Source organism: Trypanosoma cruzi, genomic scaffold (assembly GCF_000209065.1).
Source record: "Trypanosoma cruzi strain CL Brener 1047053517079 genomic scaffold, whole genome shotgun sequence".
Classification (NCBI taxonomy): Eukaryota; Euglenozoa; class Kinetoplastea; order Trypanosomatida; family Trypanosomatidae; genus Trypanosoma; species Trypanosoma cruzi.
In genome coordinates this window covers 10,531-31,783 of record NW_001849199.1, presented here as the reverse complement: position 1 = coordinate 31,783, position 21,253 = coordinate 10,531, and the positions used below count along the sequence as shown (strand labels likewise).

General features: G+C 46.4%; 12 protein-coding genes and 1 pseudogene across 12 annotated transcripts, besides 24 other annotated features; all 13 read right to left on the bottom strand.

Moving 5' to 3' along the window:
- Tc00.1047053511237.130 (trans-sialidase, putative) lies at positions 1-569 on the bottom strand (the record flags this gene model as incomplete). Its single annotated transcript, XM_805192.1, has 1 exon — positions 1-569. A coding segment is annotated over one exon (569 nt), but the record flags the coding sequence as incomplete, so codon positions are not given.
- Positions 1-9,380: a sequence feature (heterozygous, non-Esmeraldo-like haplotype).
- Positions 846-1,427, bottom strand: Tc00.1047053511237.120 (uncharacterized protein; the record flags this gene model as incomplete). The annotated part of the gene is made up of 1 exon (XM_805191.1): positions 846-1,427. One exon carries the CDS (start codon positions 1,425-1,427, stop codon positions 846-848), a length of 582 nt encoding a protein of 193 aa, XP_810284.1.
- Positions 1,505-1,555: a sequence feature (T-rich).
- Positions 1,906-2,580, bottom strand: Tc00.1047053511237.110 (cyclophilin, putative; the record flags this gene model as incomplete). The annotated part of the gene is made up of 1 exon (XM_805190.1): positions 1,906-2,580. One exon carries the CDS (start codon positions 2,578-2,580, stop codon positions 1,906-1,908), a length of 675 nt encoding a protein of 224 aa, XP_810283.1.
- Positions 2,617-2,657: a microsatellite.
- Positions 2,906-2,954: a sequence feature (CT-rich).
- Positions 3,275-3,315: a microsatellite.
- Positions 3,330-4,547, bottom strand: Tc00.1047053511237.100 (hypothetical protein, conserved; the record flags this gene model as incomplete). Its single annotated transcript, XM_805189.1, has 1 exon — positions 3,330-4,547. One exon carries the CDS (start codon positions 4,545-4,547, stop codon positions 3,330-3,332), a length of 1,218 nt encoding a protein of 405 aa, XP_810282.1.
- Positions 4,577-4,632: a microsatellite.
- Positions 4,640-4,662: a microsatellite.
- Positions 4,689-5,255, bottom strand: Tc00.1047053511237.90 (hypothetical protein, conserved; the record flags this gene model as incomplete). Its single annotated transcript, XM_805188.1, has 1 exon — positions 4,689-5,255. The coding sequence occupies one exon, from the start codon at positions 5,253-5,255 to the stop codon at positions 4,689-4,691; it is 567 nt and encodes a 188-aa protein (XP_810281.1).
- Tc00.1047053511237.80 (hypothetical protein, conserved) lies at positions 5,472-7,223 on the bottom strand (the record flags this gene model as incomplete). The annotated part of the gene is made up of 1 exon (XM_805187.1): positions 5,472-7,223. One exon carries the CDS (start codon positions 7,221-7,223, stop codon positions 5,472-5,474), a length of 1,752 nt encoding a protein of 583 aa, XP_810280.1.
- Positions 7,225-7,264: a sequence feature (AT_rich).
- Positions 7,381-7,403: a microsatellite.
- On the bottom strand, positions 7,596-8,588 carry Tc00.1047053511237.70 (hypothetical protein, conserved; the record flags this gene model as incomplete). Its single annotated transcript, XM_805186.1, has 1 exon — positions 7,596-8,588. The coding sequence occupies one exon, from the start codon at positions 8,586-8,588 to the stop codon at positions 7,596-7,598; it is 993 nt and encodes a 330-aa protein (XP_810279.1).
- Positions 8,596-8,649: a sequence feature (T-rich).
- On the bottom strand, positions 8,807-9,145 carry Tc00.1047053511237.60 (40S ribosomal protein S33, putative; the record flags this gene model as incomplete). Its single annotated transcript, XM_805185.1, has 1 exon — positions 8,807-9,145. One exon carries the CDS (start codon positions 9,143-9,145, stop codon positions 8,807-8,809), a length of 339 nt encoding a protein of 112 aa, XP_810278.1.
- Positions 9,174-9,292: a sequence feature (T-rich).
- Tc00.1047053511237.50 (40S ribosomal protein S33, putative) lies at positions 9,315-9,671 on the bottom strand (the record flags this gene model as incomplete). Its single annotated transcript, XM_805184.1, has 1 exon — positions 9,315-9,671. The coding sequence occupies one exon, from the start codon at positions 9,669-9,671 to the stop codon at positions 9,315-9,317; it is 357 nt and encodes a 118-aa protein (XP_810277.1).
- Positions 9,381-9,595: a sequence feature (areas merged during assembly that could not be assigned to a particular haplotype. This can correspond to areas where the two haplotypes were merged or to regions with more than two copies in the genome that were merged during assembly.).
- Positions 9,596-21,253: a sequence feature (heterozygous, non-Esmeraldo-like haplotype).
- Positions 9,853-11,082, bottom strand: Tc00.1047053511237.40 (CDP-diacylglycerol synthetase, putative; the record flags this gene model as incomplete). Its single annotated transcript, XM_805183.1, has 1 exon — positions 9,853-11,082. The coding sequence occupies one exon, from the start codon at positions 11,080-11,082 to the stop codon at positions 9,853-9,855; it is 1,230 nt and encodes a 409-aa protein (XP_810276.1).
- Positions 11,126-11,215: a sequence feature (T-rich).
- Positions 11,302-11,326: a microsatellite.
- Positions 11,441-11,476: a microsatellite.
- Positions 11,573-11,608: a microsatellite.
- Positions 11,748-11,781: a microsatellite.
- On the bottom strand, positions 11,800-13,497 carry Tc00.1047053511237.30 (annotated as a pseudogene).
- Positions 13,562-13,594: a microsatellite.
- Tc00.1047053511237.20 (hypothetical protein, conserved) lies at positions 15,002-16,687 on the bottom strand (the record flags this gene model as incomplete). Its single annotated transcript, XM_805182.1, has 1 exon — positions 15,002-16,687. One exon carries the CDS (start codon positions 16,685-16,687, stop codon positions 15,002-15,004), a length of 1,686 nt encoding a protein of 561 aa, XP_810275.1.
- Positions 17,014-17,033: a microsatellite.
- Positions 17,024-17,291: a mobile genetic element.
- Positions 17,547-19,607, bottom strand: Tc00.1047053511237.10 (thimet oligopeptidase, putative; the record flags this gene model as incomplete). The annotated part of the gene is made up of 1 exon (XM_805181.1): positions 17,547-19,607. One exon carries the CDS (start codon positions 19,605-19,607, stop codon positions 17,547-17,549), a length of 2,061 nt encoding a protein of 686 aa, XP_810274.1.
- Positions 19,634-19,684: a sequence feature (A-rich).
- Positions 19,795-19,834: a sequence feature (A-rich).
- Positions 20,280-20,302: a microsatellite.

The window sequence follows — 21,253 nt, the reverse complement described above, 5'->3', positions numbered from 1 at the left end:
ACCTCACCCTTAACCAAATGGATGTCCCCTCCACCCTCAATCCAATGCTGCGTGGTAGGATCAAAAACAAAGTAAGAGCTTCCCACAAGAAGGAACAGCTCATTGCCCTTGGAAAGTGACGTGGGTAGAATCGCCATGCCCAACCCGTCCTTTGGGGTTTCTCTGTCAAAGACGGTGTGTGCATTCCACTTACTGGAGGTGATATAGGCGACCATGGACGACCACGGCTCCGTAGCGTTGAGGTACCCCGCAACAATATCAATCGCAAGGGTTTTGGCGGCTGGATGCTGCGGAGCACTATGCCACTTCCGGCCCTCAGCAAGAGCAACAATCACTCCTCCAGCACTGACAATAGAGGGTGAGACAAATGCATCCCTCACATCGCCCGGCCCCGCCCCCTCTTTCGGCAGCACCGACGTCTTCTGCGGCAAAAAGACACCGACCCGTTGCGGCAGCCGCACATCACCTGAATTGCTGTCCTCAGCGGCTGCGGGACCACAAGTGTTGCAGCACATCATCACCACAACGAGGAGGAGCGGCACCGCAGAGCAGAAGTGATGCCGGGACATGTTGGGCCTCTGCAGCTCACTCTCTCCCCCTTCCCTCCTCCTTCCGCTGGATCCGGTCACGCGGCGACGGTTGTGTGTGCGGGGTGCCTTCACTGCAGCAACACGTGAGAGCATAGAAATATGTGTGTGGGCGGTGTGTGTGCGTACTGTTGGTCCTTTCAGAGCCTTACAATTTCACAGTAGCGATTAGCGTCTAGTCGTAACTTCCTTCGTGGAGGGGAGAAACAGACAACAGCGGCAGAAAGGCAGCAAAACAGCAGTTCACACCGCCACCACTCAAAGCGAAGCACAACATCGGCGTCCCCGCAGCCATTGTTCTCCAGCACATCTCAACAGTACACAAAATTTAAGAAAAACAAGTGAGCAGCCTCCCAATGGGGGACCGCGGGCAATGGCCCTGCAAATAAGCCAAGCGACAGGGAGCCACGTGTGCAGTGAGGAACACGAGAGTTGCACTGCAACGACACGGCGGCGTGACAACCCGTTGGGAGCATCGATGCAGAACAGCACATCGCCTGCAAGAAGAGTTGCTTCTCCCGCTGGGTAGAGAGGAAAAACGGCCTCAGCAGCCCAATGATGAGAGGTCGCCTGCACCTCCTCACGGCACCTGCAAGCTCGGCAGGCACAAAGATGCAGGTGACGCTCTGCTGCACGCATTGCGGCCGTTGCACATCCTTCACAATGGCAATCGCATCTTGTGGCACCACACGCCGCAGTCGATGTGCACAGTCTCCGTCTCACTCCCTCCTGTCCCTCTCCCTGAGAACTCATCGGTGGCCGTGGCACACCCACCGACGTGTCAGCAAGCATCCAGCTGTTTTTACTCTCTTTCATTTCGTGCGGCGACACCAACCTCATACGCCAACTTCTTTCCCAGAAGATCCGCAAAAAACGGCCTTTTCTTTACTACCATCTTCGCACCTCTACTTATTTCCAAAAAAAGAGAGTCAAAAAAAGGAATAAAAGAAGAAGAAGAAGAAAAAAAATGAAGCCTTTTCTCCTCTCTCTTGCCTGCACCCCACCGTCGATGTAAAATAAATCAGCGTCAGACTTCACTGGGAAACCACGGATGCAAAAGGAGAAAGCATTTTCCATGCATTCACTGAGCCCGACACCAAAGACGACGATAGCCCCTCCCTCCCTCCTCCCCTCTCCATTCATTCGCTACCGTGTGTTATGAATGTTCTGTTGTTACAAATGCCTCCGTCAAGCCCCTCCTTTTGTGCTTTCCCGCCAGTCAGTTGGGTGTCGAATCAAACGTATCCTTTGTGTGTGTGTGTGTGTTCCTCACCCATTGCGCAATAAAAAACCAAAAAAAAAGAAGGTAAACATCCAACTAAGATGCCTCCTTTAGAACACCACAGTCAGAAACCAAAACCGTCTTGCTTGGCTTGCCGTGTGGTGTCCCAACCTCTTCAATAGCCTTGACGTGGTCAAACCCCCTTAGCACCTGTCCAAAGACAACGTGTTTGCCGTCCAACCACGGACAGGATACGGTGCAGATAAAAAACTGTGACCCGTTTGTGTTACGCCCGGCATTTGCCATGGAGAGTATCCCTGGCCCTTTATGTGCACCGGCCTTTGAGTCAAAGGACTCGTCTTTGAAGCGGACGCCATAGATGGAGCAGCCGCCCGTCCCGTTGCCTTTTGTGATATCCCCACCTTGAATCATAAAGCCGGGAATAATGCGATGGAAAACAGAGCCCTTGTAGTGCAAAGGTTTTCCCTCAGGCGTTTTGTTTTGGTACCCACGACAAAGCTCACGAAAGTTACGTGCTGTAATGGGAACTGTATCGTCAAATAGCTCCACTTCCACTCTTCCTATCGGTTTCATGGACGCCGATCCAAACCATGTGTAGCCCTCTTGAACAGCTGTGTCAAGATAGACAACAGAGTTACGAGCATTCTGCGGATACGGGCTCGTGTACGCCCCCGCAGCATGCACAGAGCCACCTATAAACAAATTCATCGCACCTCCAAAAAGAAAAGCAGAGAAAAAACGAGGTGGCATTGAAACGTCAATGCTTCTAAAATAAATAAATATTCTTATGTTTGTTTATATATATATATGTATGTATGTATATATGTTTCGATGAATGTGTGAATTCACTCCCTGCGTTATGTTACTGCGGCTGTGCTTGTTCCTCTTTATTTTGGTTTTTCACCTTTCTTCCTGTGAGGAGACATGAAGATGTCATTAGGCGCAGTCCCAAAGTAAAAGGTACACAAACACAACAAACAAATGCCTCTCCCGCTCTTCCCGCCTCAAAAGAACAACATCGACGCATGAAATGCATACACATAAGTGTGCACTTGAGCAGTGTAACCAAAACGAAAAAAAAAAAAAAAAAAAGAGAGGGAGAGAGAGAGAGAAAAAAAGAAAGAGGCTAAAAAAAGATGTAAACACAAATTCGCCTGTCAAACAGCCACCTTTGTGTTTACATCTCACTCTCGCACTCTCTCTCTCTCTCTTTTTGCTTCCAATTGCACATCAAAGGAAAGAGTTTCCCGGACGATAAAAACGACATCCTCCCACAATTCAAACTCACTTCTTGTCCCTCCCTATTCTCTTACGGCGGCGGCGGCTGTCCGTTGGTTTTCTTCCATTCTTCTTTTTCTTTTTCTCTCATTTTCCCCATTGCATTCTTTTCCTCGCCAAACTCCTCTTCACTATTCCTTCATTATTGTTATTGCTCTTCCCTCTTTTTTTTTTCTTCTTCTTCTTCTTCTTCTTCTTCTTCTTCTTTGTTTAATCGAAATTTATATATCCGTCTCCGGTCGTGCGTCGTCATCGGCGTCATCCCCTCCTCCGTGACGACGGCGACGGCGTTTTTGTGGCGCCTCTTCGTCCTTTTCGCCACCATCGCCATCCTCTCCGTCTCCATGGCGTCCTCTCTTTCGGTGTGCCTTGAAGCGGCGGAGGTTCAGCTGATCCACGTCCTGCTTACCAACGTGCAGCTGGCCGCGGAGGTTCCCCATGGCGTCGCTGCTGACATTCTCCGCTGTGGAACGCAATGTCGCCAATACTTCCTTCGGTACTCGTGTTGCCACCTTAAATTCGGCCGGCGTCGCAAAGGCTGCGCGGCGAATGGAAAAGTCAAAGTTAGGGCCAATGTCTACAAGCTGGATGTTGCTGCTCAAAGTTTTAGGCATGCCGGCAGCAGTGCTGGGTTTCTGCAGGGCGTAGTGCCGCATGCAAAGAACCGTGTTTCCTCGTTCCTGCTGCGGCCCGCTGCCGTAACACTCCGTTGACGGCGCCACGCACGCATCCCGGCCATTTTCTGACCTGAGCGAGAAGGCCAAGACGCGATCACATCCGTCAAGGTTGACCTCCGTCTCGGTTCCCCCGCGGAAGAAGTCAATTATTAGGCTCTTGAGGCGAATGAACGCCGGGTCCGCAGCAAACTCGCTTCCCTCAAAGACAAAAAAAGGTTTCCCGCCAAGCGACGCCACATCCATGCCCTTCACCCGCTCCAAGTCCAGACGATCAGCCGCTACGATGCCGAGCTCCACCATGTCTAGAATGTGAAAGTCGAACTGTCTGCCCAGCACAAGGTTGTGCGGCCGCTTCTTGTTGTCGCTTGTGAAGCAGAAGAGAGAGCAGTCGTTCTTAAAGCCAAGAAACTCAAGATGCTCACGACCTTCAAAGGGATGAAAACCGTTCCGCTTTTTCAGTTTCTTATTATACGGCTTCGTGATGGCGGCAAGGTCCGTCATGGCATCATTCACCACACTACTCGTCCGTGAGCCGCGGAGGAATAGTATTTTTTTGGGGTTCTCAACAACTTTGGGTTCATACTTTTTTAGCGCGTGGCGTGTCTTGAGTGTCTTGGGGGCACGGCGCCGGAAGCCGCCTATAGACGACATCAACCGTTCAGAGATCTCCTGAAATAGAAAAAAAGGACACACAAAAAAGAAAAAAGAAAAAAAGAAGGAGGTGGATGAACCCCCAACAAAGGGACTCGGCTCGGGTATCATGGCACCCTCGTCCTTTCGCAACAGCGCAGATATATGTACATATTATCCATGTCTATGTATACATTTATATATATATATATATATAGACGGATAGAGAGAGAGAGAGAGAGAGAGACGTACTTCTCGACGCATGCGTGCGACTCAATGAAGAACCGCCTCGATGACACAACCAATTGTTGGCCGTTGCAGCGACATGACGCCCTCCGGCGATCGTGAGCGCTTCTGCCGGCCTCGTTTTCTTGTGACAAGAAAATTCACGCCTTCCCTCTTCTTATCTTTCTTCTTTTTGTTGTTGTTGCTGCTGCTGCTGCCTTCATCGGCAGGGGCCAAGCCCGAGAACACGTCCTGCTCACGCGAAGAGAGAGCCCCGAGAAGACATCCAATCCGTGACGATATCGCCAGTGAAAGCGCCGCAAGGGAAAGGGTGTCAATGCGAGACACACTCAACTCCACTGCCGCCGCCTCCCCGCATCGAACCGCAAGCGCAAGAAGTCTTGTGATCGCCCATTGGGGCGGTGTGGCACGGCGTTGGGCGAAGTGCGGCAGCATTTTTTCAAGCGCCATGCGCAGTGCGAGGAGGGCGCGGAAAAACAAGTGGTGCCGGTACACGCGGCGACGCCCACCGCCCCTGATGACTTCATCCATAAGTCTCAGCTCCTCCCGCAGCAACAACACGGCCGGCACACGCTGTACACCACTCGTTTCCATGACGTTTTCCCACCACTTTGCCCACGCACCTCAGCACAACTAAATAAATCGGGAGAATTTTTTTTAAAAAAACAAGAAAAAAAAAAATCATCCGTGCGCATCACCAGCAAACAAAAGGACCCGTCAAAAACAAGAAAACAGAGACAGCAAAGATGGAAAGAAATGAATTTGTGGAAAACCGCCAAGTAAGAAGGAAAAAAAAAAAAAAAAAGAGTCTCACTTCGTCCCCGTGATGACCCGAACAGCCCGCTGACCCTCAAGCCACGTCTCCAGCTCCCCACTGCAAAAAGCATCCGCATCGGCTGCACGCATCGCCCACAAATCAAGCTGCTCGAACCCAAGACCCCCTTTTTGACGCTGAATGATTTCCTTAACAAGACTCATCACCTCACCGTAGTCGTTTGCGATGGCAGAGTAAGAGATGTGAAGCTCCCTCAAAGTGGAGGATACCTGCTCCACCAGTGTCAAGAGAGGCCGCAGCAACAGCCTATTGTGTGCAAGGGAAAGCACCTCAAGGCGTGGAGCATAACTCGCCCGCAGAGCCCTTCCAAGAAACTGCAACCCGCTACACCCCTTCTTTCCCTCCACGCCAATGTCGTTCCCGTCTAACCGCAACACACGCAGAGAAAAGGGCCCTACTTTTTCAAGGGCGTTCGCCAGTTGCAGCAAACCCTCATCCCGGATGTCACATATAGAGAGGTCCAGTTCACATAAAAAAGGCAGCACTATCGTCAAGTTTAGCTTCTGGACGCCCGTACCAATACTGTTTCCCGCCACACAAAGCGAAGACCCGGCAGCAAGTGAAACAAGCGCCAGACGCTTGATGTCGTGAGTGGTCAAAGCATTGCCCCGAAAAGACAAAAGGTTCCAGCGTCGTTCCTTTTGACTGAGTACTCTGCACAGCCGCTGCAAATCACGCGACCCAAGTTCACACTGATCCAGCAAAATACCACGCAGGGCGGTAAGCCTCAAAAGCATAGCAGATGCGACAACCCCGCATTTCTCCAAATTGTGACCGCTGAGATCCAACTCGCTTACGGTTGCCCGAAACGCCGCGGGGGCGTCTCGAAGGTGTTCAAATGAAAGGTTGCTCAAGAAATTGTTGGATACGTCAAAAGTAAAGGATGCACGTCCCAAAAAGCCATGAAGGTTATTGAGAAAGTGATAAAGATGGTCATCTCGCAAGCGACAGAGTCCCATATCAACGGAGAGCAACGAACGGCATGTTGCCACTGCGCCGCCCAGTTTTGCCATTCCCTCACTTATCCCACTGTTGCCACGCAGGGAAATTCGGCGTAAATGCTTTGCCATATTTAAGTAGGAGACAATATCATCAACGTCTTGTATTCCACAATCCTCAAGTCGTAATTCCGTTAAGCTATCCACCATCGTCATGGCGCGCAACAGTGGGGAGATCACGACGTGTGCCGGAATACCTCCCAAACTGAGACGCCCCAACGTCCCTGTGTGAGACATCAGCGTTTGACTGAGCTCCTCTACCACACGCTGTGCGTCGTGTGGGTCCGATGTACCAGAAAACGTTACACTCTGAAGCGTCATGTGACGCAGCATGCAGCGTAGCCCGCCATAACGATCCCCTGTAAGCGAGGCCGAGGAACTGTAGTCCCTCACCATAAGGCGAACCGGGCATCCGACACACGCTGTTGCATGGGCAAGGCACTGGCACACATCATCGCGCCCACCAGACGCGGGACAAATTTCGGGTCTTCCAAAATGTACTCTTTTGTGCGTTAAAGAGTCCCTGCCACATGCACCGGACAAACAACAGCTCTTCAGCGACTTGCGTGGAAGAGACGCCTTGAGGAGCGAAAAAGCGATGTGTCTTACACGTGTATCATGACTGCGGCACTCTGTCGTTCTCTCTTGTCTGCTTTGAGCCTCACAAAATAGCGAGTACCAGAGTGTCAACTTGTATGCGGCATCCAAAGTAAGCTGCTGTTTTTGCATCTTAATTTAAAAGTAAAAATTAAGAAATTAAAAAAAAAAAAGAAGAGGAAGTAGGAAGTAGGGGGGTTAGGGGGTTGGGTACAATGGAAATGGAAAACACAGCTGGATAAAGGGAAGAAAAGTTATCCATTTCCCCCACATCCCACCCCATATGCAAACGCACACACACACACACACACAAAAAAAAAAAAAAAAGCAAAAAAACAAGCCATTCGTATGAACAGTACGAGCAATAAAAATGTTATTCACATGGCATTCACCGGGATTCGTGACGGATAATCGAGCACAGAGACAGCTAAAGAAGACTGAAAAAAAAAAAAAAGAAGCTTTTCTTTCCTCTCTCTCTCTCACTTTCTCTGTGTTTGTTGATGTTTAACTGAACGTGCCGCCCTCCAACTTGACATCTACTGGAAGAAGACGAGTAATGCTTTTACGGCACTTCTCTTGGTGCCGCTCTATCAGAATCGCCATATCCCGCAGCAAAAAACTACAGGGACCACTGTACAGAAGCCCCACCGCACGGTGCAAGAAACCCATAATTTCTGTCACGGCCGGTGACATATGCACTTGAGAGTAGTATATAATCCACCTTTCGAACAGCTGTGCCTGCCCGAGTGTGTTGACGGCCCAAATGAGACACAACTCCATATTTGGTTCCTGATTCATCCATGTTCGAAGCACTTGCTGTCCCTTGTGGAATAAACCTCGCATACCCCGTTCAATCCTTGAACGTGGCGACGCCCCTCCGTCTGTGCGAATTCCAATCTCCATCTCTAACGCCGTTGTAAGCTCTTCCGCTGTCCTTAAATATTTTCGAAGGCTTTTTGTGACGGTTTCGGTATTGTTCAGGTTCGCCACCGCCCGCAACTTCTCCATCGCCCCGCAGAGGGCGGTCAGGTAACGTATCTTCGGGCCCGTGTGTGTGAGGGCGGCGCCTCCCCCGTTCTGGTACCACACCTCCTTCCCTACATACAGATCAGGTGCCACGAAGGCACCTTGCCTTATTGAGCGTTCCAAAAGACGCATCAGCCACAATACCCGAAAGGTGGGATTGAGAGGCACCCTAAACTCCTCGACAGGTACAGGCTTTGGCACATACTCCAGAGGGAATGTGGGAAACTCACTTTTGCCCTCTTTCGCCCATCGATTGCAGTTGATCCCGTCTATTCTGCGCTTAACCTCCTCCGCATGGCCTCGAACCACATCGGCGTGTCCGCGGGGGAGGTACGGAGCCACAGCGTCCAATTCGTTCTTTGCTGCGACGTACATCTCAACAGCTGTCTCAGTCTCCCCTGACAAGTCCGCTGCAGTCGCCTGTTGCAGGACAGTGAGGGCCTGGGCGAGGCTCTCCAGTGTTATATTCATTCACCCTAAAAAGTAGGAAAGAGCAAAGCGCAAAAAGAAAAAGAAAAAGAAAAAAATAAAATGATATTCACACACCACAAGGCGTAGGAACACACGCAAAAAAAAATAAGATATTCGGAACACTTTTTTTAAAGAAAAAAAAAACATGACAATTAGTTGCAACAAAAAAAAAAATTTAATTTCAAAAAAACGCAAATAATTGCTCTTATTTTTTTTTCTTAACGCAGACGACGGGCCTCGCGCTCTGTCTCCATGAGCGAAAGCATGTCGCCCTCCTTGCACGGTCCCTTCACGTTACGCACAATGGTGCGGTTTGCATCCGGTGAGCCCTCCTCTGCCATGAGACGGACACGAACCTGCGTCACATTGCCACGCGAGCCAGTGCGGCCAAGCACCTTGATGATGAGACCAACCTGTGCCTGGTCCGTCTGCTGCACAACAACCTCCTCCTGTGGGGCCTTCTTTTCCTTTTTGGTTGCTGCAACCTCCGTCATGACTAAAGAGCTAATGACACAGCAGTAACAAAGAAATAAAAGGGGAGAAAAAGAAGCAAGCATCAAAAAGAGGCCAATATATCAGTCATCCAAAAAAAAAAAAAGACTCACAAATCTCCCAGAAAAAAAAAAAACGAACAACAAAACAAAACGTCAACAAAATCAGCATCAGGAAATGACAAAAGAAGAAACAAAAATAAAATAAAAAACCGGCGTCCAAACAAAAAAAATCTTAACGCAGACGACGGGCCTCGCGCTCTGTCTCCATGAGCGAAAGCATGTCGCCCTCCTTGCACGGTCCCTTCACGTTACGCACAATGGTGCGGTTTGCATCCGGTGAGCCCTCCTCTGCCATGAGACGGACACGAACCTGCGTCACATTGCCACGCGAGCCAGTGCGGCCAAGCACCTTGATGATGAGACCAACCTGTGCCTGGTCCGTCTGCTGCACAACAACCTCCTCCTGTGGGGCCTTCTTTTCCTTTTTGGTTGCTGCAACCTCCGTCATGACTACTAGACGACCTTTCAAACAAAGCAATAAATAAATAAACACAACAGCAAACAAACGGAAGCATATATAAATGTACATATTAGCTTTATATAAAAAAGAAATAATGGTGGAAATAAGAGTTTCATCCTGTAAATCTCACCATAAACAACAAAACACCCACCAACCTCAATATATATATATATATATGTCCCTTTAAAGTAAACAGAAGCAAATACAGAATAATCCTTTGATGATTGGAATAATATCTTCCTCAATGGCCTTAGAAACCCTTTGATAGAGATTCATTCAGCAGTCGCATAAGCCTAATTTTCCCTTCATCACTCAATCGCAAGGCGCAACTGCTCAAATCATGCAAAGAAGGACACTTTGCGTCGGAATACACATAGCTCATTAAATAAACGTAGGTGAAAACCCCCATCATCCCCTGGCAGTCCATGCGATCTGTAATGCCACCATGACCGGGGATGAGGTCACCGAAATCCTTCAGTTTGAACGCCCGCTTTAAACCACTGGCAAAAAACCCGCCAAATGGGGCCAACAAGGACGCGAACGCCGCAAGCACAAGGGCATGTTGCTGAGCCTTGGAGCATTGAATAGTCGTTAAATAGTTTCCCGTTAGTTTTTGAATAAAAGACGGCAACACAATTGCCCTCTGGACAAACAACGGATCCTTTTCGCAATGCATTGACGAATGAAAATCTACCTTTGGGCAATAGAGCTCCGGAAAATAACCAAGAAACCCGGCAAACCAAAACGACCATGCCATTGTAAAGAGAAAGGCGCCCAAAAACCCTTCCAATGTCTTTTTGGGTGACAAAGCCAAAAGCCTCGTTCTCCCAAACATTTTACCGAATGCGTAGGCCCAAATGTCATTGTTCACGACGCAGCTTACAGGAAGCAAAAACCAAATCATACCTCGCATCATGTTTTTAATTTGAATCCCACCTTGTATAACGGTAAACAATAGAGTCATTACAATCCATGTAAATTGTATGAACTGATAGCGATACATGCCTTTTCGCAGACTTAGTACGAATCCTACAATACCAATCATAGGCAAGCCAAACGCAAACATGCCAAAATTGGCGTAATACCTCAAAAGCCATGGGAATGTCGCGACCAGTGGTTCACGAATGCTATGACTCGTCACTAAAAATATGGTCGATCCCAGAAACCAAAGCTTCAAGACAAACATTGATACAAGTTGCCTATCCTTCCGTGCACGCTGGTTTATTCTAGTAATCTCGTAAAACATTGTGCACTCAATGGCAATGACAAGCGGAATAACCACCTCCACACCCAATGAAATGAGTACAAGAAATACGTACGCCATGGCAATCGTAAATATGGTTCGGTTGATAAAATCCTTGTAGGTCCGCAGTTTTTCCGGAGCCTCGGTTTTTGGCGGCAGTGACTCTATTGAACTAAGTGAGCCTGAGGCTGTCCTCTTTAGCGGGGACAAAACACGCTTAGAAAGACCCTTATTCATTGTAAGGTACTTTTGTAATGCTCATTGGGGTTCGAGCATTTGGAAGAAATAAAACCAAAAAAAAAAAGAACGAAGAAAAAAAAAAATTTGAAAAGGGGAAGAATACAAAATCAAAAATAAAAATTAAATAAAACATGTAGCACAGACCCGCTGTTTCAAAGCGTGCAAGTAGCAATAACATCAGCCAACACCGCGTCCAGCCCCCTCTTCCCTCCCCCCAAATAAAAAAAAAAAAAAAAAAAAACAATTTGAAATTATCCGCAAGATTCACACGGAACAAATAATAATAATAAGTGGGTTGAGTTCGTCTTTTATTGTCTTTACATTCCTTCCATTTTTCCTCGTGTTACACACACACAAAAAAGAAAAAAAAAAAAAAAAGAAAAAAAAGAAATGCATTCACATTGCGCAATCCCTGGCAACAGACGGGTCTTGGATATGCAGCAGCTGTTGCCCGGTGAATTGACAAGTCACCTCAGATCTCTCCGTTTTGTTGTTGTTGTTTTTGTGTTGTTGTTTTTTTTATATATATATATATGAGACAGTGGCGACATCACAAAGTGAAGCTAGAAGCTAACTCGATATAATCGGCTACGTGCACGAATATCCCCTCAAAAGTGAAAGTGCTTATTGTGGACGCGGTCAGAGAAATCAAACTAACCAGAAAAAAAAGAAAGAAAGAAAGAAAAAAAAAGGAAAATACAAAATTGGGACTAAGCCCTTACACCTTTTTCCCGGTACCTCTTAAAACAAAACAAACGACGGCGCAGTTCCTTCCTCATCAATTCAACCTCTTCTGAGCCCCCATTCACGAGAACAGAGGCGTTCTCCGTGGCCCGCCGGCCCAAGTAATGAATAGTCTCCTTCACAGGGCCATAAGGAAGATACTTGAATACGCGAAATCCCGCTTTTTGCAAGGGAATCGTTAAATGGTCTGCCATACCGTACAGCTGTGCAAACACTGCTAGACCCTTTACGGGAGGGAGCTTGAGAATAGCTTCAGATATTTCCTCTAAAGATTCTTTGTTATGCGTACCAAACAACACTTCAAAGGGTGTATTGGGCAACCGAGTAAATTCCCTCAAAATACGCCTTGCACACGCCTGGTAACATGCGCTGGTTTCCTCATATGTCGGCCACACAGGACTCTTGTAGCTGTATTTAGATGCCGTTTCTCTCTCTTGTACCATATACGCTCCACGCACAACCTTTCCACCCCAAACCCATCCCTCAAGCTCAGACCGCGTCAAATCGTTAAACACACGATCCTCCGTGTATGTCAAATAACACTGATACGTATTGTAAACAGTTGGTTCCTCAAGGTTGAACTGACGCTGAAACTGCAGGGACAATATTATCAATGGCAACTTGATAGAATGTTTGTTCGGCATCAAACAGAACACGCACCCGTAAATCCTTAGCCGTTCGTACAATAACAGACAAACGCCTATGCAATGCCCGCCAAAGCTCGCGCTCTTCTTCCGTGAGTTTTGGAAGCTTCTCAACGATAAGCTTTTGGACCGGTGTGGGCTCCATGGAAAGAACCGCTTCTGAAACCACCTTCTTGAACTGATAATAGTTCACTTTGCCTTCATTTTTCTCATCAAGTGCCTTAATGACAGCCTCCGCCTCTTCTTCCGTGTATTTGCGTGCTGAACCATAAGCCGTAAGTCCTTTACGTAATTGATCATAAGTAATGTATAACTGATACTCTTTGTTAGTCCCCATCACGACACGGCATTCCTCGATAGGAGGAGGTTTTTCATTAGTAAAATTTTGCACCCAACCGGCGTGCACCGAGTGAAGTATAGCCGAAACGCGGGCGAGTAGCTGCGGATCACACATGCCCGTAACTTTCACAGCCGCCAGGCCTACCCCATTTACGGGCTGATTGAGCGAAGCATGCATAACGCACATAACATACAGCTTCATATTCTCATCGTACAGCTCCTCATGAGAAGAATAATTCACCGTTGTTTTGTGAACGAGAGAAGCCATGGATAGGTTTGGGGCCTCTTCCAAGCCGGGTGGCGGGGCAAATCCCGCGACGTCTGCCTCGGCAGCATAATCAAGGACAGAGCCAATTCCCTGCCTTTCAAGGGCTTTCACCGTACTCTTCAGCCCACGCTCATCCTCTCCGGCACAAAAATGGCCATATGCCGTCATCTTCACGATAATGTTGTAGATAAGAAAAGGACCCAAAACAGACTCTGATTTCTTCATCAAATACACCGCGTTCCTGGAAAAAAATGAAATTTGGCATATGCGAAGCACCACTAAGGCCCGCACTAACCACCAAAAAGATTTCTTCCTAAAGACAGTGTCATCATTGAAATTTACCGGCTGAATTGTGCGTGAAGGTGGAGATACGTTCCGTGCACATTTTGAGGCTAATCTGGCATAACCACGAAACATCGTTTTTGACTTTGAACTCTCCGTGTTACAAATGTACCTCACCCTCTCTTGTTCCAGCCTCCTATTTCCTTTTTTTTCCTTTTTTTTTTTTTTTTTTCCTTCTGTTGCGTGGATGTTGAAGAAAATAATAGAAAAACACGGGGAAAACCAAGAATGCGGAATCACTTCTGATAAAAAGGCATGATCACCGCTTTTACTGAGGTTACGTCTTTATGGCTTCTCTGAAAACATAATGAAAATGGGAGTGGCATTATTCTTGGTTAGTTGCTTCTGTCACCTGCCCAACTCCCACCCGACCCACGCAAAATCCCATCACATGTAAAAACATAATTGGTAAAGCCACTCGCTGTGTGATAAACAGGTTTCTGCAAAGTCATATCCAAGAAGATATTGCCCGTGTCTATCTTTGGAATGTAGAACTCTCCATATAAATTAAATATGATAAGCAAATTTCCAAATTCCAATGGAAAAAGGGCAGCTGCTTAAGAAAAAAATATATAAACAAACGTCCTTCTCAGAGGTAACCATAGCCTTCATTTCAAATGTATTAGCAAATGTATAAGATATGGCATTCCAAATATTTATTTTTCCTTCACACCCAGATAGAACAACTGAATCGTCGGGACTAAATATTTTTTTCCACACAGCACCCTTCATTTCCCCTCAACGGCTTCAATGTACAGGGATTATAGAGCGTCTGCCACACATGCACCATGGTCACAACTCAGTGAAAGGATGACTCAGTCATTCGCATTATGTTGTTTAGCTAAAGATAACCCCGACTCGCCCATCTAGTAACTCCCCCAATACGGCCCGAAATTTCCCATTTAGGCCAGCAATCCTGCAAACATTTTTGTCCTAAGAGCCAGCGTGTAATAAGTTGGCATTAAAGGAAAAAGCTGCAGCTGTCACGGCAGCGTTATCTTCAACACATTTAATCATCTGAAAAAAAGTAAAGCCCGATAAAATTATCCTTCACCCCCCGTGATGCCACTGCTGTTCATTTTTATCTGGAAAAAATACAATGCACAGCGGAGAATCCAAATTCGCGGTTAGCCAACAAACCCTCGCACCATGCAGTGTATAAATATGAATGGTACAACCATATCGATGGGTTACGGCATACAACTCCAGATCGGGTAAAATTGTGGCACAACTGACGCAAATATTCGAAATAGGTAGGGTCGAAATATCGCTATCATACAAATGTTGATGCCTCCAAAAAATGTGGCGTTCGTTGTTATTTTACAACTGTCCAAATTAGACTTCAACGCAGAGTAATATACGTCCCTTACGCATCCAAAAAAGTAAACGCACGCTGCAGTTAGGTTTCCACATCCTCAGTGCCCTCTCTAGATAAGAGATGATCCGCTTGATTTATTCATTGATTCAGAATACTGCTCACTCTTCTTGTTCTTTCAGCAAGGTTCACATCTGCTTTCTCATGAATTGGAGCCTTCCCAAAAGAACGTTGAAGACGACGCAAGAAATCATTTGTATTCCCTTACTTTTTTGAGCTACACTCAGCAAGAACCTTTTGAATCAATGCCAGTAATGGTGAACCCTTTTGAACCCAGTCCGGGAGCAAACCTTCAAAAAGTAAAGAAAAAGAAGTAATGAAGAAAGAAATCTCTTTTTGACAGCAAAAAGCTCTCACATCTTGAAAAATAAGTTCTAATAACAAAAGAAAAAAAATATGTAAAAAACGGCTATATGAGTAGACAACATGCAATAAATAGGCCATTGTATTGCAAATACCAGCATCGAGTATTTGATATCCAAATGTACCTCGCACTAAATGGATTCGGCCCTCGTTTCCCCCAGCTCTTTGATACTGACCAAGACCAAGCCACCTTCTCGTGTTAATGCAAGAAATGCAACCGGTAGAATTCGTAAAGCAAGCAATGTCATCAACAAAAGCAGCCTGTATATCGTGAAAGCGGCCACCAGCTGTGTCCATCACCATTTCAAAGACTGCTTCTTTTTTATTCATATACCTTATATCCCACAATTTTATCTCACCAATAATAGAGACTGAAACAAAATTAAAACTGTTTTCCACACAATGAACGTAAGGTATGCACGCTGCTTTGAGTTGAATACCAGAATTAAAGGAACGATGAGTTCGCATATCCTGCAACGATTGCGCTTGAATGGTGCCATTCCTCATTCCACACACTACCACCTGGTTAGCGAGAGGTCCTAGAGAAAAAGTGTCAACCGATAAAATCGGTGTTGTACGAAAAGTGCACATTTTTTGAGGCTTATGAATCGTGTTCTCATGCATGGCGGCAGTAAACAAGCTCCTCCCACAGGCAAGAATAACACAATAAGCACTTTGATTCTCTGAAAATGCATTGGTGCATGAACAAGAAAAACTTGCATTGACCTCAGGAGAAAAATCCCAAACCGCAGTATTTGACGGAGTATCAGAATCCCAAGAGAGATGTTGGAGCCGGTTTTTCCTTACAATGAACATGGCATTACGACCAACACAGTGCATTCCAATTATATCATCAGTGCCACCCGGAATCTTAATAGAGTGAGGCAATAGCCTATGATTTTCCACAATAAACAGCTCCGACTGAGAATCCATGCCACAGAAAGCAAAACGGCCGTCAAAAAGGCTTGAAACTATTCCCTTTGGGGGTAGTTGGTATGTAGTTCGTTTCCAGCCATCTTTTTCGCTACGCAAACAAACTGGCGACAACAAGTATTCTTTGAACCGATTTTTCAATACAACGCGAGAATACCTGAAATCCTGCAAAAGTGGTGGATACAACGTCGTAAGCGAAGAAGAGGAGGATTTCCTAATACCGTTGAAAAGATAAAACCCATTATCATTGATTTCCTTCAGTGTAATTTCTTTGAATTCAGGAGGTGTTTCGTCAAAAAAAGACGCATCCAGCAGTTGAACAGACGAGGGAGACAAACAACGACGTTTATTCCGCCTCACGTTTACATCACCAAAAAACTCCGCCGGATTTCTTTTTACCGGATGTATGTGGAAGTACTTTCTTCTAAAGGGACAATAGATAGTGCCGTATTGTACCTTCACAGCTTCGCCATTGTAAAAAGTAATTGGAGGTCCGGAAGTTGGTACAGCCCGTCCCTCAGCCTGCATATTTCTGGCGTTGTGCCGCAGAGCTGTTCGGAGCTCCTCATCAGAAGACGATGAAGACCAATCCATTGGTATCAAAATCTCCTCCCCGTTTAGATATATATAAAGAAACAGACGGAATGAGAGAGACTAAAACCAACAAAACATGGAATAGAAATTAAGAAAAACGTTATAGCGCGAGTAATGTGAGTGAAAAATGGGTAAAAAAAAATCTAAAAATATTTGCCCCAGCTGCTGGACGGATCCTCAAACTATCTATACAAATAAAACAAGAAGAGAATTGAAAAAGGTGAATGGAAAGGTAGTCAGTTCGTCACTTCCTCGATATTTGCTCCCAAAACATGCATGGTATGATGGACAATATCGCGACATGGCGCACTCTATTCGAGCTGGAGATATATATATATATATATATTATTAATTAAGAAGTGGCAGACTTTGGGGTCCTCCAACCACAAGACCCCGCCGCGTGGTGGGAATCAAGGGGGTGAATGGGATGGCAAAATAAAAACAAATCTTATCTGGCCTCTATCGGTTCCCTGCCCCTACAAAGTCGTGTTTTTCCCAAAAAATCATACGGTAGAAAAGCGTTGTAAAGAAGTATATTCGTTTTATCAAGGTATTTATCCATTAAGTTAGCCAGCTCTCCCGCGATCATTCTCTTCGCAAGCTCATATTCATAAGATTAAAAAAATCTTAAATATCTTCTTCTTGCCAGAATATATATATTAATTTAGGTAGACGCCTTTCCTCGTAAAAATTCAGTCCAAAAACTCCCATGATAACGATTATAATCTTTCCCCAGCAAGTAAAAGGTCAATCCGCCTACCCTGCCTCATTCTCTTCGTGGCAGAATAATTCTTAAAAAGGCTTAAAGTAATTTCCCTATATATTACTTTCGTTTTTTTCCATTATTAAAAGCTAAATGCTAGACACCAATAGTTTTCAAGAAAGCATCGCTGTTAGGCTCTCTGCCTAAAAACTTTTTCAGCATCGCAGTGGGATCTTGGCCGCCCCCAATGCCAATAATGTTAGAAACGTAGTGGTTCCCAAGAACAGGATCCAAAAGGCCGTTACGACTCTTGATATATTCGTACACATCAAGGGCAAAAACCTTGGACCACATATAACCATAGTACCCCGCACCATAACCAGTAAGGTGTCCAAAACCACATTCAAAGTGTGTGTCATCCTCACATTTAATGTCAGGACTGATTCTTGAACGAATACTCCTCATTAGTTCCGCGGTATCCAATTTATTGGGATCCTTTCCGCCTGCAAATGGGGCAGAAAAAACTTCGAGGGAGTAGGTGGCAAATTCCAACTGTCTTAAAGAATCCCGACCAATAAATGCATTTCGGGACTTAACTTTTGCCTCCACAAGGTTACTGGGTAAACATTCATGCGTTTTGTAATGAGATGTTATTTTTTGAAGAATTTCAGGCTCCCAAACCCATTCCTCTAACATCTGAGAGGGTAATTCAACAAAGTCCCATTTAACATTTGTTCCAGCAAAAGTAGCCATTCGACTACGCCCCATGAGTCCATGAATGGCGTGACCAAATTCGTGGAAAAATGTCGTCACGTCATCGTGAAGAAACAGAGAAGGGCAATCCTTTAAAGGCGCCGGGAAATTCGCAATTACAACGCCTAAGGCTGGCGAAAATTCGTCTTCAGACCCATGCAAAAGGACGGGAGGGACAACTGAGTGACAGCAGGCATGCGAATATTTTCCCTCACGCGGAAAAAGATCCATAATCACGTGTCCCAACGTCTTTCCAGTTGCGTTATCCTTAACCTGAAGAGTAAAGGCGCTTTCATGCCAAAGCTCAAAACCATTGTCAATGCGTGTAAAAGTAATGTCAAAAAAGGCCTGATAAATATCAAAAAGCCCCTTGACAGTAACATCAAGGGGAAAATATTCTTGGATTTCGGTCTCGCTGACGTTAAGATGAATCTTTTTGATTTGATTCATCATAAATGCCACATCAAATTCTCGTAAACGTCCATCCTCTGTTAAAATGCAGCTTTCATGTAAGTTTTTTTTTATCAACTCCAATTCATGCTTCCATTTCTGCTGAAGACGAGGAATAAGTTCATCGACAAATGCCTTTGCAACATCAGGAGATTTTGCCATCTTATCACTTAAATTAAGATGACTGTAAGACGAAAAGCCAAGAAGCTCTGCTAGGGCCTGTCTTTTGGCAATGATTTCTTTCAGAACCCGCTCGTTAACGGGATATGCTTTGTTACTTGCGGCCCGAGCCATAGATTGACGGGTAGCTGCCACTTCACAGTTTTTCATCACGCCAAAAAAGGTTGGGTAATCCATTTTCAATATAAATCGACCATCATCTGCCTTTTTGAGTCCGTCAATGATGGATACTGGTACCCCCTTTAGTTCTTCCGCTGAAGCCAAAATCTCACTCTGATCCTCGCTAATATTCCTAGAAAACGTGGTACATAAGGCAGATAGTTCTTTTTCTAATGCCACAACTTCCTGAAATTTGTTGTCGGGCAACTCCATTCCTTTTCGTCTGAAATTTCTTAGTTCTTCATCAAGCCAATAAGAATACTCTTTATCTTTGTTACCCTCCAAGTATTTCTCCTTATATTGAGAGCTCTGGGAAACTTCCTTCAAAGCCTCAAAAAGACGCTTATTGGATTGAAAGTTATCGATTTCAAACGACTTAAGTTCAACAATTTGTTTGTTGGCCTCTTCGCGTATCTCTTTAACCGTCGAAACACTCATAATCACGGAAAGCAGACTTAAAGAAACATCAAACTCTGCGGCCGCAATATCAGCAGCCACAGCAGTGTTGTCGAATGTACGATTTCCTTCAAAGGAGTAGATTGCATTCAATTTCTCCATCGCTCTGAGCTTTGCCTCCTCCGCTACCACTTGACAGGCGGATACATTCTTTGGAAACAAGACCGCACACTTCGACGCAGTCTCTACGTCCGCAAAGATACGCAGGGCCATCCTCATAAATTAATCTCTTGCAGTCCTCTATTTTTTTGTCGTAGTCGTTCTTTTTGTTTTCTTTTTTACTTTTGATTTTGCTTCCAAAAAAAAAAAAAGCAAAAAACGAAAAAAACATATATATATTAACGACAAAAAAAGGGAAGGTTGTGAAGGAGTAACGCAAACTACAGAAAGCAACAACAACTGACAGTTTTTCTTTTTCTTTTTCTCCTTTCTTTTTTTGTTGTTTTACGGGGCCTGAAAAGTCAAGGAAGTGTAGAAGGTGGTGTGTCTTGTTTCTGGGGCTGTTCCTTTTTCCCTCTTCTCACTTTTTTTTTCTTTTTTTTTCTCTCTTCAGTGGGCATGGATGGCTGGAAGAGAGAGTGAGTGTGTGTGAATGCGAGCGTGCGGCTGCCATGTGTGCTACTTCGGCCTGTGTCCAATCAACATACGCAAAGGGCGAAGCCCCAAGGCCTCTGATCAAAACCCTTTTTTTTTTTTAGTATTATTATTTGGGGGAGGTGGAGGGTGAGGCTCTTTTTTTTTTTTGCATGTTTGTTTTTGCTTCTTGTCGGTCATTTTTTTTTTGTAGTTTTTGCGGCGTTTTACTGTTATTTTACTTGTGGGGGCGGAGCCGAGTCCAAAACCGCAATTGGGCACAAAAAAAGAAATGGAAGATGAAGACGCCGCTCGCCCAAAAAAAAAAAAAAAAAAAAAAACTGCTTCCGCGCATGTTGGCCTTTGCGGTCTCTCTCTCTCCCCCTGTGTGTCTGTGTGTGTGAGTGTTCCTTCCCTTTCATCTCGTCTTTATTCGCAGGGGTGCCACAGGAGAACAACAACACACAAACACAAAAAGAGACGATGAATAGGCCAAATGCTAAGTTACCCCCTTTAATGCCTTTTCGGTTGGGAAGCGGCGGTCGGCAGTTTGCCGAGACTTGTTCTCCCACGCCCGTTGCGCCACGAGGGCCTAACAGTTGGCCGCCCCATCGCGGCGCCAGGGTTGAGTGCCGAAGGACGCGGGCACAATTCTTCAAAGGGACAAGAAGCAACCATTCTGCCGTGCGGCGCTCCTGATCCCGGCCCGTACGGCACCTTGATGTGGTCATCGACGCGCCACCAACGCATACTGGAGCGCGCCCCGCAACGCCAGCGACGTTCCCGCAGGAGCGGCGCGCCTGACGCGGAGGCCGCGGCGAAAAACACACGTGGGCGCCGGCGTTGCGCGTATCACGGTCGATTGCCGGGCCTTTAGGGCAGGGGAGACACCGCCAGTCACCTCCGCGCCGCCCACGGTCGTGTGGGCGGACCGGGCGACACACCATCAGGAGGCCTCTAGTACAAAGCGAAGAGCCCAACGGGAGACCGCCGCCGTGGCGTGGTGTCGGGGCCTTTTTCCCCGCATTCCCGGGGAAGCCGGGAGCCGGCAGCGTTTCCCTCGCGGGGCCGCGCTGTCGCCGCGCAGGTCCGCGTAGTAGGGCGTACGTGCTTCACGATGGCGGCTGGCGGGCGGGCCGTCGTATTTGTCTGAGAAAACACGAGGAAAAAATGTGCCGCTGTGGTGGCGATGGCGCGACTATGAGGCGCTGCGATTGGCGGAGACAGCGTAATGCAGAGCAATGTTTCGCGCTTGGCCCGTGGATCCCCGCAGTCAAGATGCGTAAAGGAGT